Consider the following 16,960-nt stretch of genomic DNA (forward strand, 5'->3'; position numbering starts at 1 on the left):
TGACTCTACCCGGAGACAGTTCCGGGGGTCAACGCTCCCGCTGCCCGGTCTGTGACCAGGCCTCATGGTGGACGAAGGTGACTGACAATGAGGCAAACTTGATTCACCACCTGTTTCCACCACTTGTGGAAACAGGTGGTAAATCGGACTTTGTACCTTCCCTTTTCCTCGTTACCAGTAAGACATTGAAGCGGGGATCGGCAAGTGAATAATAATTCTCGTATCAATAAGAGGTATTTTGGATTGCTATATAATAATCATATCTTTATATACTACAAGTACATGTACACGGTATACAGACCATAACTGACATCAATGACATTTTGCCCTGGTCACGAGCCGCCGTGGCTGAGTCAGACCGTACCTTGTTGCAGATACACTCGTGAAGCTGTGCAGCAATAAGAGTGCACTGATACTCTGTGCCAATAGAACGAGCAATACGCCAGCAGCGTTATAAAGCTAGTCTGGGCAAGTTTTGTCCCGTATACTCAGTCACCAAACGCTCTACACGCGTCTGTGACCTACCCCGCCACCACTAACAAAACACTAACCTTTGCAATACTCTCAACCCAGTACATATAAGTAGCACGTAACAGCTTGGCAGGCTTGCAAAGTAACAACGTAGGCAGGCTCGTAGAGGCTATACAGAAACAATGGCTTCAGGACAGTCGCCTTATATATAACCGAGTCAGCACGATAACCAATGTACATTCGAGCAAAAGTCACCAAAAATTATTATAATTATGTACAATATTCTCAAAGAATATGTACGCCAATGGAAATAAGTCAAGGATCCAAGTGGAAATAAATCACTTTGACTTTTTTGGTTATCCAGGTGGGTAATTTACACATGTTACTATGTTGGATAATTTGTGTAGCTGTATTTGTGTGTACCTGTACCTGAATAAACTTACACTGTAAGACAATTTGCAAGAAAAAAAAAACCACGGTGAGAACTATGAACGACCAGTTTTTAAAGTCTGGTCATACATGGTTCTTACGATAAAAAACAGTAAAATTGTTTCTTGACGGGGGTCTTTGTCAGATGATGACCCGCAGCTGGAGCTTTTGGTCATTTGACAGATGCCTTCCGCTGGCTTACCTCTCCACCCATTTTAAACTTATGGTTATGATTATAACAAATATATGTGTGTGTGTCTTAATATATTGTTACAATCCCCTTGCCACTTCAGCACCCTCACGCAGGAAGAAGTACAGGCCAAGGCAGACCTGGTGGTGGGCTGTGATGGCGCCTTCTCCACCATGAGGAAACAGATGCTGAAGAGACCTCGCTTCAACTACTCTCAGCAGTACATTCCTCACGGCTACATGGAACTTTGTATACCAGCTACGCCACAAGGGGAGGTGACACATCCACCGCTTTAATCATCCTTACTTCATTTTGGATATATGAATCTAGTTTTTCAAGAAATTTGACAAGTCTTTCATATATCTTGTATTTTAATTCTGCGCATTACACTTTTTTTTACATTAATTCAAATTTGGTATCAAATTTATAATCTTCAGGTTGTCTAGTATTTCACCTATCATTATTAATGATCTCTGAAGCTGCTGGCTGGAATATAGCTGCTGACCGGAGTCTTGCAACTGAGAGGAATCTGGCTGCTGGCTGGATTCTAACTGCTGCCTGAATAACTTAAATAGTCTCGGTTCCTTCGCTTAGTATTCATAGTATTATTACATCAGGTCCTGATTACTGTGTCAAGTTCTATTAGGATTACCCTTACGTCTTACTAATTGTTTAACTAGTTATTAGTTCTCTTGTTTTGTCCGCTCTTCTAAATTTGGTACTGACCTTTGTTTATCTCTAAAAGCTATATTCTTTTTGAGAGCTCACTGAATTCTTTCCTCTCATTTTCTTTAGGTTGTAACCCTTTTTAATGAATAAAGTTGGTAACATCAGGAGTGGGCTGGTACTTTATTCTGTATAATTGAAATGTACTGCTCGGAGATTAGGCCTGGCATATAGAGAAAAAACTGTTCCCTTCAAATGCTGAAGCTCTTTCACACTGCCCCTGTTGCTACCAGGGAGCGTATGACAGCTTCACTGCTACCAGGGAGCGTATGACAGCTTCACTGCTACCAGGGAGCGTATGACAGCTTCACTGCTACCAGGGAGCGTATGACAGCTTCACTGCTACCAGGGATCGTATGACAGCGTCACTGCTACCAGGGAGCGTATGACAGCGTCACTGCTACCAGGGAGCGTATGACAGCGTCACTGCTACCAGGGAGCGTATGACAGAGCTTCACTGCTACCAGGGAGCGTATGACAGCTTCACTGCTACCAGGGAGCGTATGACAGCGTCACTGCTACCAGGGAGCGTATGACAGCTTCACTGCTACCAGGGAGCGTATGACAGAGCTTCACTGCTACCAGGGAGCGTATGACAGCTTCACTGCTACCAGGGAGCGTATGACAGAGCTTCACTGCTACCAGGGAGCGTATGACAGCTTCACTGCTACCAGGGAGCGTATGACAGAGCTTCACTGCTACCAGGGAGCGTATGACAGAGCTTCACTGCTACAAGGGAGCGTATGACAGCTTCACTGCTACCAGGGAGCGTATGACAGAGCTTCACTGCTACCAGGGAGCGTATGACAGAGCTTCACTGCTACCAGGGAGCGTATGACAGAGCTTCACTGCTACCAGGGAGCGTATGACAGCTTCACTGCTACCAGGGAGCGTATGACAGAGCTTCACTGCTATCAGGGAGCGTATGACAGAGCTTCACTGCTACCAGGGAGCGTATGACAGCTTCACTGCTACCAGGGAGCGTATGACAGAGCTTCACTGCTACCAGGGAGCGTATGACAGAGCTTCACTGCTACCAGGGAGCGTATGACAGCTTCACTGCTACCAGGGAGCGTATGACAGCGTCACTGCTACCAGGGAACGTATGACAGAGCTTCACTGCTACCAGGGAGCGTATGACAGCTTCACTGCTACCAGGGAGCGTATGACAGAGCTTCACTGCTACCAGGGAGCGTATGACAGCTTCACTGCTACCAGGGAGCGTATGACAGCGTCACTGCTACCAGGGAACGTATGACAGAGCTTCACTGCTACCAGGGAGCGTATGACAGCTTCACTGCTACCAGGGAGCGTATGACAGAGCTTCACTGCTACCAGGGAGTGTATGACAGCTTCACTGCTACCAGGGAGCGTATGACAGCTTCACTGCTACCAGGGAGCGTATGACAGCTTCACTGCTACCAGGGAGCGTATGACAGAGCTTCACTGCTACCAGGGAGCGTATGACAGCTTCACTGCTACCAGGGAGCGTATGACAGAGCTTCACTGCTACAAGGGAGCGTATGACAGCTTCACTGCTACCAGGGAGCGTATGACAGCTTCACTGCTACCAGGGAGCGTATGACAGCTTCACTGCTACCAGGGAGCGTATGACAGAGCTTCACTGCTACAAGGGAGCGTATGACAGCTTCACTGCTACCAGGGAGCGTATGACAGCGTCACTGCTACCAGGGAACGTATGACAGAGCTTCACTGCTACCAGGGAGCGTATGACAGCTTCACTGCTACCAGGGAGCGTATGACAGAGCTTCACTGCTACCAGGGAGCGTATGACAGCTTCACTGCTACCAGGGAGCGTATGACAGAGCTTCACTGCTACCAGGGAGCGTATGACAGCTTCACTGCTACCAGGGAGCGTATGACAGAGCTTCACTGCTACCAGGGAGCGTATGACAGCTTCACTGCTACCAGAGAGCGTATGACAGAGCTTCACTGCTACCAGGGAGCGTATAACAGAGCTTCACTGCTACCAGGGAGCGTATGACAGCTTCACTGCTACCAGGGAGCGTATGGCAGAGCTTCACTGCTACCAGGGAGCGTATGACAGAGCTTCACTGCTACCAGGGAGCGTATGGCAGAGCTTCACTGCTACCAGGGAGCGTATGGCAGAGCTTCACTGCTACCAGGAAGCGTATGACAGAGCTTCACTGCTACCAGGAAGCGTATGACAGAGCTTCACTGCTACCAGGGAGCGTATGACAGAGCTTCACTGCTACCAGGAAGCGTATGACAGAGCTTCACTGCTACCAGGGAGCGTATGGCAGAGCTTCACTGCTACCAGGGAGCGTATGGCAGAGCTTCACTGCTACCAGGGAGCGTATGGCAGAGCTTCACTGCTACCAGGAAGCGTATGGCAGAGCTTCAATGCTACCAGGGAGCGTATGACAGAGCTTCACTGCTACCAGGGAGCGTATTACATAGCTTCACGGCTACCAGGAAGCGTATGACAGAGCTTCACTGATACCAGGGAGCGTATGACAGAGCTTCACTGCTACCAGGGAGCGTATGGCAGAGCTTCACGGCTACCAGGAAGCGTATGGCAGAGCTTCACGGCTACCAGGAAGCATATGGCAGAGCTTCACGGCTACTAGGAAGCATATGGCAGAGCTTCACGGCTACCAGGAATCGTATGGCAGAGCTTCACGGCTACCAGGAAGCGTATGGCAGAGCTTCACTGCTACCAGGAAGCGTATGGCAAAGCTTCACGGCTACCAGGAAGCGTATGGCAGAGCTTCACGGCTACCAGGAAGCGTATGGCAGAGCTTCACTGCTACCAGGAAGCGTATGGCAGAGCTTCACGGCTACCAGGAAGCGTATGGCAGAGCTTCACGGCTACCAGGAAGCGTATGGCAGAGCTTCACGGCTACCAGGAAGCGTATGGCAGAGCTTCACGGCTACCAGGAAGCATATGGCAGAGCTTCGTCAGACTGGGAAAAATTTGTTGTATCAATCGCATCTGCTAGAAAAATGACAGGATGGATAATGAGAACCTTCAAAACTATGGAGGCCAAGCCCATGATGACACTCTTCAGGTCACTTGTTCTATCTAGGCTGGAATATTGCTGCACACTAACAGCACCTTTCAAGGCAGGTGAAATTGCTGACCTAGAAAATGTACAGAGAACCTTCACGGCTCGCATAACGGAGATAAAACACCTCAATTACTGGGAGTGCTTGAGGTTCCTAAACCTGTATTCCCTGGAACGCAGGCGAGAGAGATACATGATTATATACACCTGGAAAATCCTAGAGGGACTAGTACCGAACTTGCACACGAAAATCACTCACTACGAAAGCAAAAGACTTGGCAGACGATGCAACATCCCCCCAATGAAAAGCAGGGGTGTCACTAGCACGTTAAGAGACCATACAATAAGTGTCAGGGGCCCGAGACTGTTCAACTGCCTCCCAGCACACATAAAGGGGATTACCAACAGACCCCTGGCAGTCTTCAAGCTGGCACTGGACAAGCACCTAAAGTCGGTTCCTGACCAGCCGGGCTGTGGCTCGTACGTTGGTTTGCGTGCAGCCAGCAGTAACAGCCTGGTTGATCAGGCTCTGATCCACCAGGAAGCCTGGTCACAGACCGGGCCGCGGGGGCGTTGACCCCCGGAACTCTCTCCAGGTAAACTCCAGGTCCAGGTAAACTTTAAGCTTGATGAAGCACTAACTTAGCAAGGAAGGTGACTAAGTTTAAGCTTGATGAAGCACTAACTTAGCAAGGAAGATGACTAAGTTTAAGCTTGATGAAGCACTAACTTAGCAAGGAAGGTGACTAAGTTTAAGCTTGATGAAGCACTAACTTAACAAGGAAGATGACTAAGTTTAAGCTTGATGAAGCACTAACTTAGCAAGGAAGGTGACTAAGTTTAAGCTTGATGAAGCACTAACTTAACAAGGAAGATGACTAAGTTTAAGCTTGATGAAGCACTAACTTAGCAAGGAAGATGACTAAGTTTAAGCTTGATGAAGCACTAACTTAGCAAGGAAGGTGACTAAGTTTAAGCTTGATGAAGCACTAACTTAACAAGGAAGGTGACTAAGTTTAAGCTTGATAAAGCACTAACTTAACAAGGAAGATGACTAAGTTTAAGCTTGATAAAGCACTAACTTAACAAGGAAGGTGACTAAGTTTAAGCTTGATAAAGCACTAACTTAACAAGGAAGATGACTAAGTTTAAGCTTGATAAAGCACTAACTTAACAAGGAAGGTGACTAAGTTTAAGCTTGATAAAGCACTAACTAAAGACAATCTCACAGTAAAAGGCTGGTATGACTTATATCATACTTAGATTGCTATGTCGAGGACCTTTGCTGGAATTATATATAAACTATATAACTGGGGAGCTACTCTATGTAGGGACTACTTCTGATAATCTGTATCTTCGTGCTTATATCGCCAATTAGCAAAAGTCAAAAACTTACCTGTTCACTGTACATATGTGAGCCCCTTGTAAGACTCAGCTTCCACAGACCATTTCTCCAGAGTCAGAATATTTGCTAGCACGAGTCTGCTCTAGCCTGTACTCTCTTCTACACCTCTTTCATCTTAATGTTCAACTTCTCCCAGTCTGTATCTGAATAATTAAATCACTTAGTAATAAATACCCTGGGACCTTCAGCAGTAATTTACCCTGCGTTATAAGTTTAGAAATTTCCTTGTGGCAGGTTATAAATGTTGACGATGATCCCGGGACCTTCCATAGTCTTGACTCAGCGTTATAATGTAAGAAATTACATAGAGTCAAGACTGGAAATTTTCTGTGTTTGCAGTTTGCCATGCCATGCAACTATCTGCACATTTGGCCGCGAGGGACGTACATGATGATTGCCCTTCCAAACCAAGACAGGTCATGGACGGTCACACTCTTCATGCCCTTTGAAATCTTCGACAAACTCACGTCCCCGGAAATCTTGCTGGAGTTTTTCAAGGTAAGTTCAAGGTAAATACAAGGTTAGTTCAAGGTTAGTTCAAGCAGCCGGAGTCGTCTTGCCTGATCATTCCCTTCAAGAGGGGTTCCTCATGTCTGGTTCTTGATTTAATGATTTGGAGCTACCTTTCTCTTGGATCAGACCTGGTTACCTCCCTGTCCATAACGTGTGTCTTGTGGTTTTAGTGCTCCCCCATGAAAATAATAATTATTGGCTGACCATTATAGATTGTCTTTTTAGCGTTTACCTATGATGATGATGATGATGATAATAATAATAATAATAATAATAATAATAATAATAATAATAATAATAATAATAATATAGTCTTTTTAGCGTTTACCTATGATGATGATAATAATAATAATAATAATAATAATAATAATAATAATAATAATAATAATAATAATATAGTCTTTTTAGCGTTTACCCCTGATAATAATAATAATAATAATAATAATAATAATAATAATAATAATAATAATAATAATAATAATAATATAGATTGTCTTGTGTATCAAAGTTTGTAATGAATTATCTTGTTATTAATCTGAGATGTTATGATATATAAACCCATTTCTGGGATGGACATGGGTTGATGATGTTCAGGATGTGTACTCAGTAAGCTGATGAGAGACTGACTCCAGACCAGGAGTATAAGTATAATGTCAATTTGGCTGGAGTAAACCTCTTACCCTAACTTGCTGAAGTTGGAGAGTGAAACGTTGCCACAGTAAACTGTCACATAAGTTGCTTCTGTGTCTATTTATCTAACAAAATATTGTTTTCAGGTAAATATCAGTATGAGTGTCACCCATAAATCACTATCTATCTGAAGTTGAATGAACAATTCCTAGACTTTTTAGCATATTAGTTATCCACATAGCGTTATCTTTCAACATTTTTTTTCCTCATTTCCGTTTGTAACTTGAGAATGCCTCATCCTATCAGCTTCAGATTTTCAATATCGAATCATTGTCTAGGGATAAGGACTGATGACGTGTGGAGGTGCCATGTGATCAGTGTTATGAAGGTCACTTCAAATTTCCTGCATTGGATTGGATAATCTAAAAGGTTAACCGTGTTCTAAGTAGCATCAGGTATTCTACCTGAGCGCAAGTGAAGTGTGTGAGCGAGGCGCTGAGTTACTCTTGTGAGCGAGGCGCTGAGTTACTCTTGTGAGCGAGGCGCTGAGTTACTCTTGTGAGCGAGGCGCTGAGTTACTCTTGTGAGCGAGGCGCTGAGTTACTCTTGTGAGCGAGGCGCTGAGTTACTCTTGTGAGCGAGGCGCTGAGTTACTCTTGTGAGCGAGGCGCTGAGTTACTCTTGTGAGCGAGGCGCTGAGTTACTCTTGTGAGCGAGGCGCTGAGTTACTCTTGTGAGCGAGGCGCTGAGTTACTCTTGTGAGCGAGGCGCTGAGTTACTCTTGTGAGCGAGGCGCTGAGTTACTCTTGTGAGCGAGGCGCTGAGTTACTCTTGTGAGCGAGGCGCTGAGTTACTCTTGTGAGCGAGGCGCTGAGTTACTCTTGTGAGCGAGGCGCTGAGTTACTCTTGTGAGCGAGGCGCTGAGTTACTCTTGTGAGCGAGGCGCTGAGTTACTCTTGTGAGCGAGGCGCTGAGTTACTCTTGTGAGCGAGGCGCTGAGTTACTCTTGTGAGCGAGGCGCTGAGTTACTCTTGTGAGCGAGGCGCTGAGTTACTCTTGTGAGCGAGGCGCTGAGTTACTCTTGTGAGCGAGGCGCTGAGTTACTCTTGTGAGCGAGGCGCTGAGTTACTCTTGTGAGCGAGGCGCTGAGTTACTCTTGTGAGCGAGGCGCTGAGTTACTCTTGTGAGCGAGGCGCTGAGTTACTCTTGTGAGCGAGGCGCTGAGTTACTCTTGTGAGCGAGGCGCTGAGTTACTCTTGTGAGCGAGGCGCTGAGTTACTCTTGTGAGCGAGGCGCTGAGTTACTCTTGTGAGCGAGGCGCTGAGTTACTCTTGTGAGCGAGGCGCTGAGTTACTCTTGTGAGCGAGGCGCTGAGTTACTCTAGTGAGCGAGGCGCTGAGTTACTCTTGTGAGCGAGGCGCTGAGTTACTCTTGTATCAGTATGTACTGTACTAAACACTTTTAAATATCTCTCTTCTGAGTATGAGCCAGTAGGCCTGCTGCAGTGTTCCTCCTTTCTTATGTTCTTATGAATGAAGAATAAAAAGGCATAATACCATGACTGAAACAGTGCATAAATAACCCGCACAAAGGACCCAAACGTCGTCAAAGTTCCTCTCTCCTATGTGCGGGTTATTTGTGGACTCTTCTGAATGGTTTTAATTTTTAATGGCTGATGTATCTTACAGATAACATAGTGGCTAATAAGCTGAGTTTACGAAAGTCGTAAATCTGCCACTATACTAACATATATACTAAAATATATTGATTTTGAGGCATTTAAGATGTGGCGTCCCGCTGTAGTATGCCTAAATGTATCTCCGTGATCTATTGACTTCCACCCACTGTACGTAATGGCACAGGCATCAGACTTTCTGACGTTAAAAGTGACGAAAAACTGCGTCCCTTTATTTAAGGGACAGCAGGATGTTCCGGTTTACAATGCAAGTGTCTCACTGAAAGTGTCCCACTGAAAGTGTCCCACTGAAAGTGTCCCACTAAAAGTGTCCCACTGAAAGTGTCTCACTGAAAGTGTCCCACTGAAAGTGTCTCACTGAAAGTGTCCCACTAAAAGTGTCCCACTGAAAGTGTCTCACTGAAAGTGTCCCACTGAAAGTGTCTCACTGAAAGTGTCCCACTGAAAGTGTCCCACTGAAAGTGTCCCACTGAAAGTGTCCCACTGAAAGTGTCTCATTGAAAGTGTCCCACTGAAATTGGCCGATCCCTGGTACGGGTGAAAATATTAGGACGTGTTTCCTTAAGACACCTGCTGTCCATGTTCACCTATAATTAAAGCAGGTACCTGGGTGTTAGTCGACTGGTGTGGGTCGCATCCTGGGGACAAAATTGACCTAATTTGCCAATTATTCTCTGCATAACAAGCGGCTTTCTATATAGTAGCATGTAAGTGATGTCAGCTATGGTCTGTACACCTTGTACATGTAGAAATAAAGATTATTATTATTATTATTATTATTATTATTATTATTATTATTATTATTATTATTATTATTATTATTGTTGTTGTTATTATTTCTATGATTTTTTTCTAATGTTTCTGGTTTTTTTTTTGCAGGAAAATTACCCTGATGCCATTGCATTGATTGGAAAAGAAAAACTTATTCGTGATTTCTTTGGTAACAAAGCTCTTCCCTTAATTTCCGTCAAGGTGAGTGTTGCATCAGTGAATTTCTTGTAAACATTGATATGATACATCAGTGTAAAAGTTTTTAAACTGCTACTGTGTAAACATAGAAAGTTGTGAAACAAAATAAACACAAAAGTAGCGTGATGTGATTCTTTATTGACCATGTTTTGTCCACACAGTGGGCTTTATCACCATGTTTTGTCCACACAGTGGGCTTTATCACTATGTTTTGTCCACACAGTGGGCTTTATCACCATGTTTTGTCCACACAGTGGGCTTTATCACCTTGTTTTGTCCACACAGTGGGCTTTATCACCTTGTTTTGTCCACACAGTGGGCTTTATCACCTTGTTTTGTCCACACAGTGGGCTTTATCACCATGTTTTGTCCACACAGTGGGCTTTATCACCTTGTTTTGTCCACACAGTGGGCTTTATCACCTTGTTTTGTCCACACAGTGGGCTTTATCACCTTGTTTTGTCCACACAGTGGGCTTTATCACCATGTTTTGTCCATACAGTGGGCTTTATCACCTTGTTTTGTCCACACAGTGGGCTTTATCACCATGTTTTGTCCACACAGTGGGCTTTATCACCTTGTTTTGTCCACACAGTGGGCTTTATCACCTGTTTTGTCCACACAGTGGGCTTTATCACCTTGTTTTGTCCACACAGTGGGCTTTATCACCTTGTTTTGTCCACACAGTGGGCTTTATCACCATGTTTTGTCCACACAGTGGGCTTTATCACCTTGTTTTGTCCACACAGTGGGCTTTATCACCATGTTTTGTCCACACAGTGGGCTTTATCACCTTGTTTTGTCCACACAGTGGGCTTTATCACCATGTTTTGTCCACACAGTGGGCTTTATCACCATGTTTTGTCCACACAGTGGACTTTATCACCATGTTTTGTCCACACAGTGGGCTTTATCACCATGTTTTGTCCACACAGTGGGCTTTATCACCATGTTTTGTCCACACAGTGGGCTTTATCACCTTGGTCCACACAGTGGGCTTTATCACCATGTTTTGTCCACACAGTGGGCTTTATCACCTTGTTTTGTCCACACAGTGGGCTTTATCACCATGTTTTGTCCACACAGTGGGCTTTATCACCATGTTTTGTCCACACAGTGACCATGTTTTGTCCACACAGTGGACTTTATCACCATGTTTTGTCCACACAGTGGGCTTTATCACCATGTTTTGCCCACACAGTGGGCTTTATCACCATGTTTTGCCCACACAGTGGGCTTTATCACCATGTTTTGTCCACACAGTGGGCTTTATCACCATGTTTTGTCCACACAGTGGGCTTTATCACCATGTTTTGCCCACACAGTGGGCTTTATCACGTCACAAATGGATCTACCTGGGTAAATGTCCATGTACGTTTACTACTAGGGTCCTGGCCCAGGTCTTCTCAGTGTGGTGACCCTGCAGTGGCTCCTGAAGGACAGTGTGGTGACCCTGCAGTGGCTCCTGAAGGAGTGTCAGAGTTGGTGATGTACTGTTTACAGCCCTATGGCGGGGGCAGCCCTATGACAAAGGCACGGTAAGCCTTTCAACTCCAATTGAGCCATTCCTGGCGCTTAGGTCATAGCCCGAGTGCCAGAACGACTCAAGTACATAGTCCTACTGTCTTCAAGTTATGTCCTGGAATTTGTATTGATAAAGCCACTGGATGGCGAAACGTCTACAATAAAGATACCCAGATGTTGCACATGTGTCTTAATTTCATCTTGTCGGTATTGTATACCATTCTTGTACGACTCACGAGTTTCTCTGGAGTTGTGTTGAACGCCTAACATCTGACAAAACCACTAGCCCTGGGTAAATTATTGTTGTTGGTTATAGTGTGCCAGTACATGGCCTAGCACGGACACCCGTGTCTTGCAGGTCCATCTAGAATACAACCTACCCAACATTCTCCACCTGACTCCCCACACTACATATTTATGTACTCTTAACCCAGGTAGATCTGTTTGTGACTGATAAAGTCCACTGTGTGGACGAAATATTGCCAATAAAGGACCACATTATACTGCATTTGTGTTATTTGTGTCGGTATTTTATACTTTTATCTCCCTGTGTCATGTAGGGGGGGTCTTGGAACATGTGGATACTTAGGAAGTGTGGGAGTAAAGGGAGTAATCGGGAAGGAGTAGGCAGGAGAGGTGAGTCGAGTGATTTCACTACTTGAAATGAATAAATGAATAAGAGAATAAATAATGGGGACAGTGAATATTACTATTCCACTCAAACACAGTTTATTATTAAGTCCTTGTATAATAATATATTTGGGAAGAGGAGAACGTTATTGTGGTTTAGATAAATGGGGACGGTACACATAAGCAGTGAGACAGGGAATACAACCAACTGACGAAACAGAATATAACTTACAATATAGTTCAGAGGACAGTTCACCACAGGAACTAAGTCACACACTAGCCACAGGTCCCAAGACCTACACAGCAGGAGTACTGCTCCAAGCCAGTACTCTGCCCAAGACTTACATAGCACGAGTACTGCTCCAAGCCAGTACTCTGCCCAAGACTTACATAGCACGAGTACTGCTCCAAGCCAGTACTCTGCCCAAGACTTACATAGCAGGAGTACTGCTCCAAGCCAGTACTCTGCCCAAGACTTACATAGCACGAGTACTGCTCCAAGCCAGTACTCTGCCCAAGACTTACATAGCACGAGTACTGCTCCAAGCCAGTACTCTGCCCAAGACTTACATAGCACGAGTACTGCTTCAAGCCAGTACTCTGCCCAGTGTCTCCAACAGAGTCTCCTCCCGAGGCTCTCCAGCTAGTATTGCTTGGTGTTCTTAGTGTTGACATATGTTCCTCTTAAAGGTTAGGTCAGGTTTGTCAGGAAACAGAAGTGTTTCGTGACGCGGGTCTTAGTCATATGATGACCGGCCAATGGAGGTTTTGGTCATCTGACCGAGGCCTTCCACTGGCTTACTCCTCCATCCTTTTAAAAATTCTGGTTACGATTATAACCATTTCCTTCATTGTTCCCTTATAACAAGGACGGCCAAGAGGTCGACTACTATACTAGATCACTCAACAAATTTTAGTACATCTCACATTGTTCAGTTTGTCTCAACAATGATTTTACGTTTAAAGTAATTGAAAATATCTTTTTGGCAATATATTTATAAAATAACTTTATTTCATTCTTGGATTCATTCATTCTCTCTCTCTCTCTCTCTCTCTCTTTACACATTGTTTTACAAGACTAGGTTAAGTTTCCTAACGTGATTACAAGCTAAGAACTGTTAACTATATCAGCTCTCTCCTCTGTCTCTGTCTGTCTGTCTGTCTCTCTCTCTCTCTCTCTCTCTCTCTCTCTCTCTCTCTCTCTCTCTCTCTCTCTCTCTCTCTCTCTCTCTCACGCACACACACACGCACACACACACGCAATGTCATGGAGAAGATCATCAGGAGGAGAGTGGTGGGGCACCTGGAAAGAAACAAGTGTATAATTGACAACCAGCACGGTTTCAGGGAAGGAAAATCCTGTGTCACAAACCTACTAGAGTTTTATGACAAGGTGACAGAAGTAAGACAAGAGAGAGAGGGGTGGATCGACTGCATTTTTCTGGACTGCAAGAAGGCCTTCGACACAGTTCCTCACAAGAGGTTACTGCAAAAGCTAGAGGATCAGGCACACATAACAGGAAAGGCACTACAATGGATCAGAGAATACCTGACAGGGAGGCAACAACGAGTCATGGTACGTGACGAGGTGTCAGAGTGGGCGCCTGTGACAAGCGGGGTTCCACAGGGTTCAGTCCTAGGACCTGTGCTGTTCTTGGTATACGTGGACTACATAACGGAAGGGATAGACTCAGAAGTGTCCTTGTCTGCAGATGATGTTAATGAGAAGAATCAAATCGGATGAGGATCAGGCAGGACTACAAAGAGACCTGGACAGGCTACAAGCCTGGTCCAGCAACTGGCTCCTTGAATTTAACCCTGCCAAATGCAAAGTCATGAAGATTGGGGAAGGGCAAAGAAGACCGCAGACACAATATAGTTTAGATGGCCAAAGACTGCAAACCTCACTCAAGGAAAAAGATCTGGGGGTGAGTATAACACCGAGCATATCTCCTGAGGCGCACATCAATCAGATAACTGCTGCAGCATACGGGCGCCTGGCAAACCTACGGATAGCGTTCCGATACCTCAGTAAGGATTCGTTCAAGAGTCTGTATACCATTTACGTCAGGCCCATACTAGAGTATGCAGCACCAGTTTGGAATCCACACCTAGTCAAGCACGTCAAGAAATTAGAGAAAGTGCAAAAGTTTGCAACAAGACTAGTCCCAGAGCTACGGGGATTGTCCTACGAAGAAAGGTTGAGGGAAATCGGCCTGACGACACTGGAGGACAGGAGGGTCAGGGGAGACATGATAACGACATATAAAATACTGCGCGGAATAGACAAGGTGGACAAAGACGGGATGTTCCAGAGATGGGACACAGACACAAGAGGTCACAATTGGAAGTTGAAGACTCAGATGAATCAAAGGGATGTTAGGAAGTATTTCTTCAGTCATAGAGTAGTCAGACCGTGGAATAGCCTAGAAAGTGACGTAGTGGAGGCGGGAACCATACACAGTTTTAAGGCGAGGTATGATAAAGCTCCTGGGGCAGGGAGAGAGAGGACCTAGTAGCAATCAGCGAAGAGGCGGGGCCAGGAGCTATGACTCGATCCCTGCAACCACATATAGGTGAGTACAAGAAGCAGTCCCACGTCACTAAGGTCTCCCCACCTCCACCTTCAACGTACAACCTACCATCTCGCTCCACACAAGACACATCTACAGTTCGGATACATAGTGTAACATGTATATTTTAACATTATATTGTAATACGTATACTGAGTATAGTTTTATCTTTCACCACAAAATATTTCAACAAAATTTGTCTTCAGTATTTACAAGAAAACTAAGAAAAAGAATTTCCACTGGACATGATTAAAAATTAGAAAAATAATATATTTTAAGGTCATGATAAAAGTCCCACTACACGATAGTATCTTCTCTACTACACGATAGTATCTTCTCTACTACACGATAGTATCTTCTCTACTACACGATAGTATCTTCTCTACTACACGATAGTATCTTCCTACTACATGATAGTATCTTCCTACTACACGATAGTATCTTCTCTACTACACGATAGTATCTTCTCTACTACACGATAGTATCTTCCCTACTACACGATAGTATCTTCTCTACTACACGATAGTATCTTCCTACTACACGATAGTATCTTCTCTACTACACGATAGTATCTTCCATACTACACGATAGTATCTTCTCTACTACACGATAGTATCTTCTCTACTACACGATAGTATCTTCCATACTACACGATAGTATCTTCTCTACTACACGATAGTATCTTCCATACTACACGATAGTATCTTCTCTACTACACGATAGTATCTTCTCTACTACACGATAGTATCTTCCATACTACACGATAGTATCTTCTCTACTACACGATAGTATCTTCCTACTACACGATAGTATCTTCCTACTACACGATAGTATCTTCTCTACTACACGATAGTATCTTCTCTACTACACGATAGTATCTTCTCTACTACACGATAGTATCTTCCTACTACATGATAGTATCTTCCTACTACACGATAGTATCTTCTCTACTACACGATAGTATCTTCTCTACTACACGATAGTATCTTCTCTACTACACGATAGTATCTTCTCTACTACACGATAGTATCTTCTCTACTACACGATAGTATCTTCTCTACTACACGATAGTATCTTCTCTACTACACGATAGTATCTTCCTACTACACGATAGTATCTTCTCTACTACACGATAGTATCTTCTCTACTACACGATAGTACCTTCCTACTACACGATAGTATCTTCTCTACTACACGATAGTATCTTCTCTACTACACGATAGTATCTTCTCTACTACATGATAGTATCTTCTCTACTACACGATAGTATCTTCTCTACTACACGATAGTATCTTCCTACTACACGATAGTATCTTCTCTACTACACGATAGTATCTTCTCTACTACACGATAGTATCTTCTCTACTACACGATAGTATCTTCTCTACTACACGATAGTATCTTCTCTACTACACGATAGTATCTTCCTACTACACGATAGTATCTTCTCTACTACACGATAGTATCTTCTCTACTACACGATAGTATGTTCTCTACTACACGATAGTATCTTCTCTACTACACGATAGTATCTTCCCTACTACACGATAGTATCTTCTCTACTACACGATAGTATCTTCCCTACTACACGATAGTATCTTCCATACTACACGATAGTATCTTCCTACTACACGATAGTATCTTCCTACTACACGATAGTACCTTCCTACTACACGATAGTATCTTCCATACTACACGATAGTATCTTCCTACTACACGATAGTATCTTCCTACTACACGATAGTATCTTCCCTACTACACGATATTATCTTCCTACTACACGATAGTATCTTCCTACTACACGAAAGTATCTTCTCTACTACACGATAGTATCTTCCCTACTACACGATAGTATCTTCCCTACTACACGATAGTATCTTCCTACTACACGATAGTATCTTCCTACTACACGATAGTATCTTCTCTACTACACGATAGTATCTTCCCTACTACACGATAGTATCTTCCCTACTACACGATAGTATCTTCCTACTACACGATAGTATCTTCCTACTACACGATAGTATCTTCCTACTACACGATAGTATCTTCTCTACTACACGATAGTATCTTCCCTACTACACGATAGTATCTTCCCTACTACACGATAGTATCTTCTCTACTACACGATAGTATCTTCCTACTACACGATAG

At 44.1% G+C, this 16,960-nt stretch overlaps 1 protein-coding gene across 1 annotated transcript in view; it reads left to right on the forward strand.

The window, feature by feature from the left end:
• The first annotated feature begins 1,131 nt into the window (after positions 1 to 1,131).
• LOC128697032 (Kynurenine 3-monooxygenase cn) overlaps positions 1,132 to 16,960 on the forward strand; it is a 49,354-nt gene continuing 33,525 nt past the window's right edge. The window contains exons 1-3 of the mRNA XM_053788545.2: positions 1,132 to 1,365; positions 6,611 to 6,769; positions 9,990 to 10,082. Coding sequence (XP_053644520.2) covers positions 1,147 to 1,365; positions 6,611 to 6,769; positions 9,990 to 10,082 — 471 coding nt within the window. The 5' untranslated portion in view covers positions 1,132 to 1,146. The remainder of the gene's footprint in view (positions 1,366 to 6,610; positions 6,770 to 9,989; positions 10,083 to 16,960) is intronic.

The sequence above is a fragment of the Cherax quadricarinatus genome, chromosome 49 (genome assembly GCF_038502225.1).
Source record: "Cherax quadricarinatus isolate ZL_2023a chromosome 49, ASM3850222v1, whole genome shotgun sequence".
NCBI lineage: Eukaryota > Metazoa > Arthropoda > Malacostraca > Decapoda > Parastacidae > Cherax > Cherax quadricarinatus.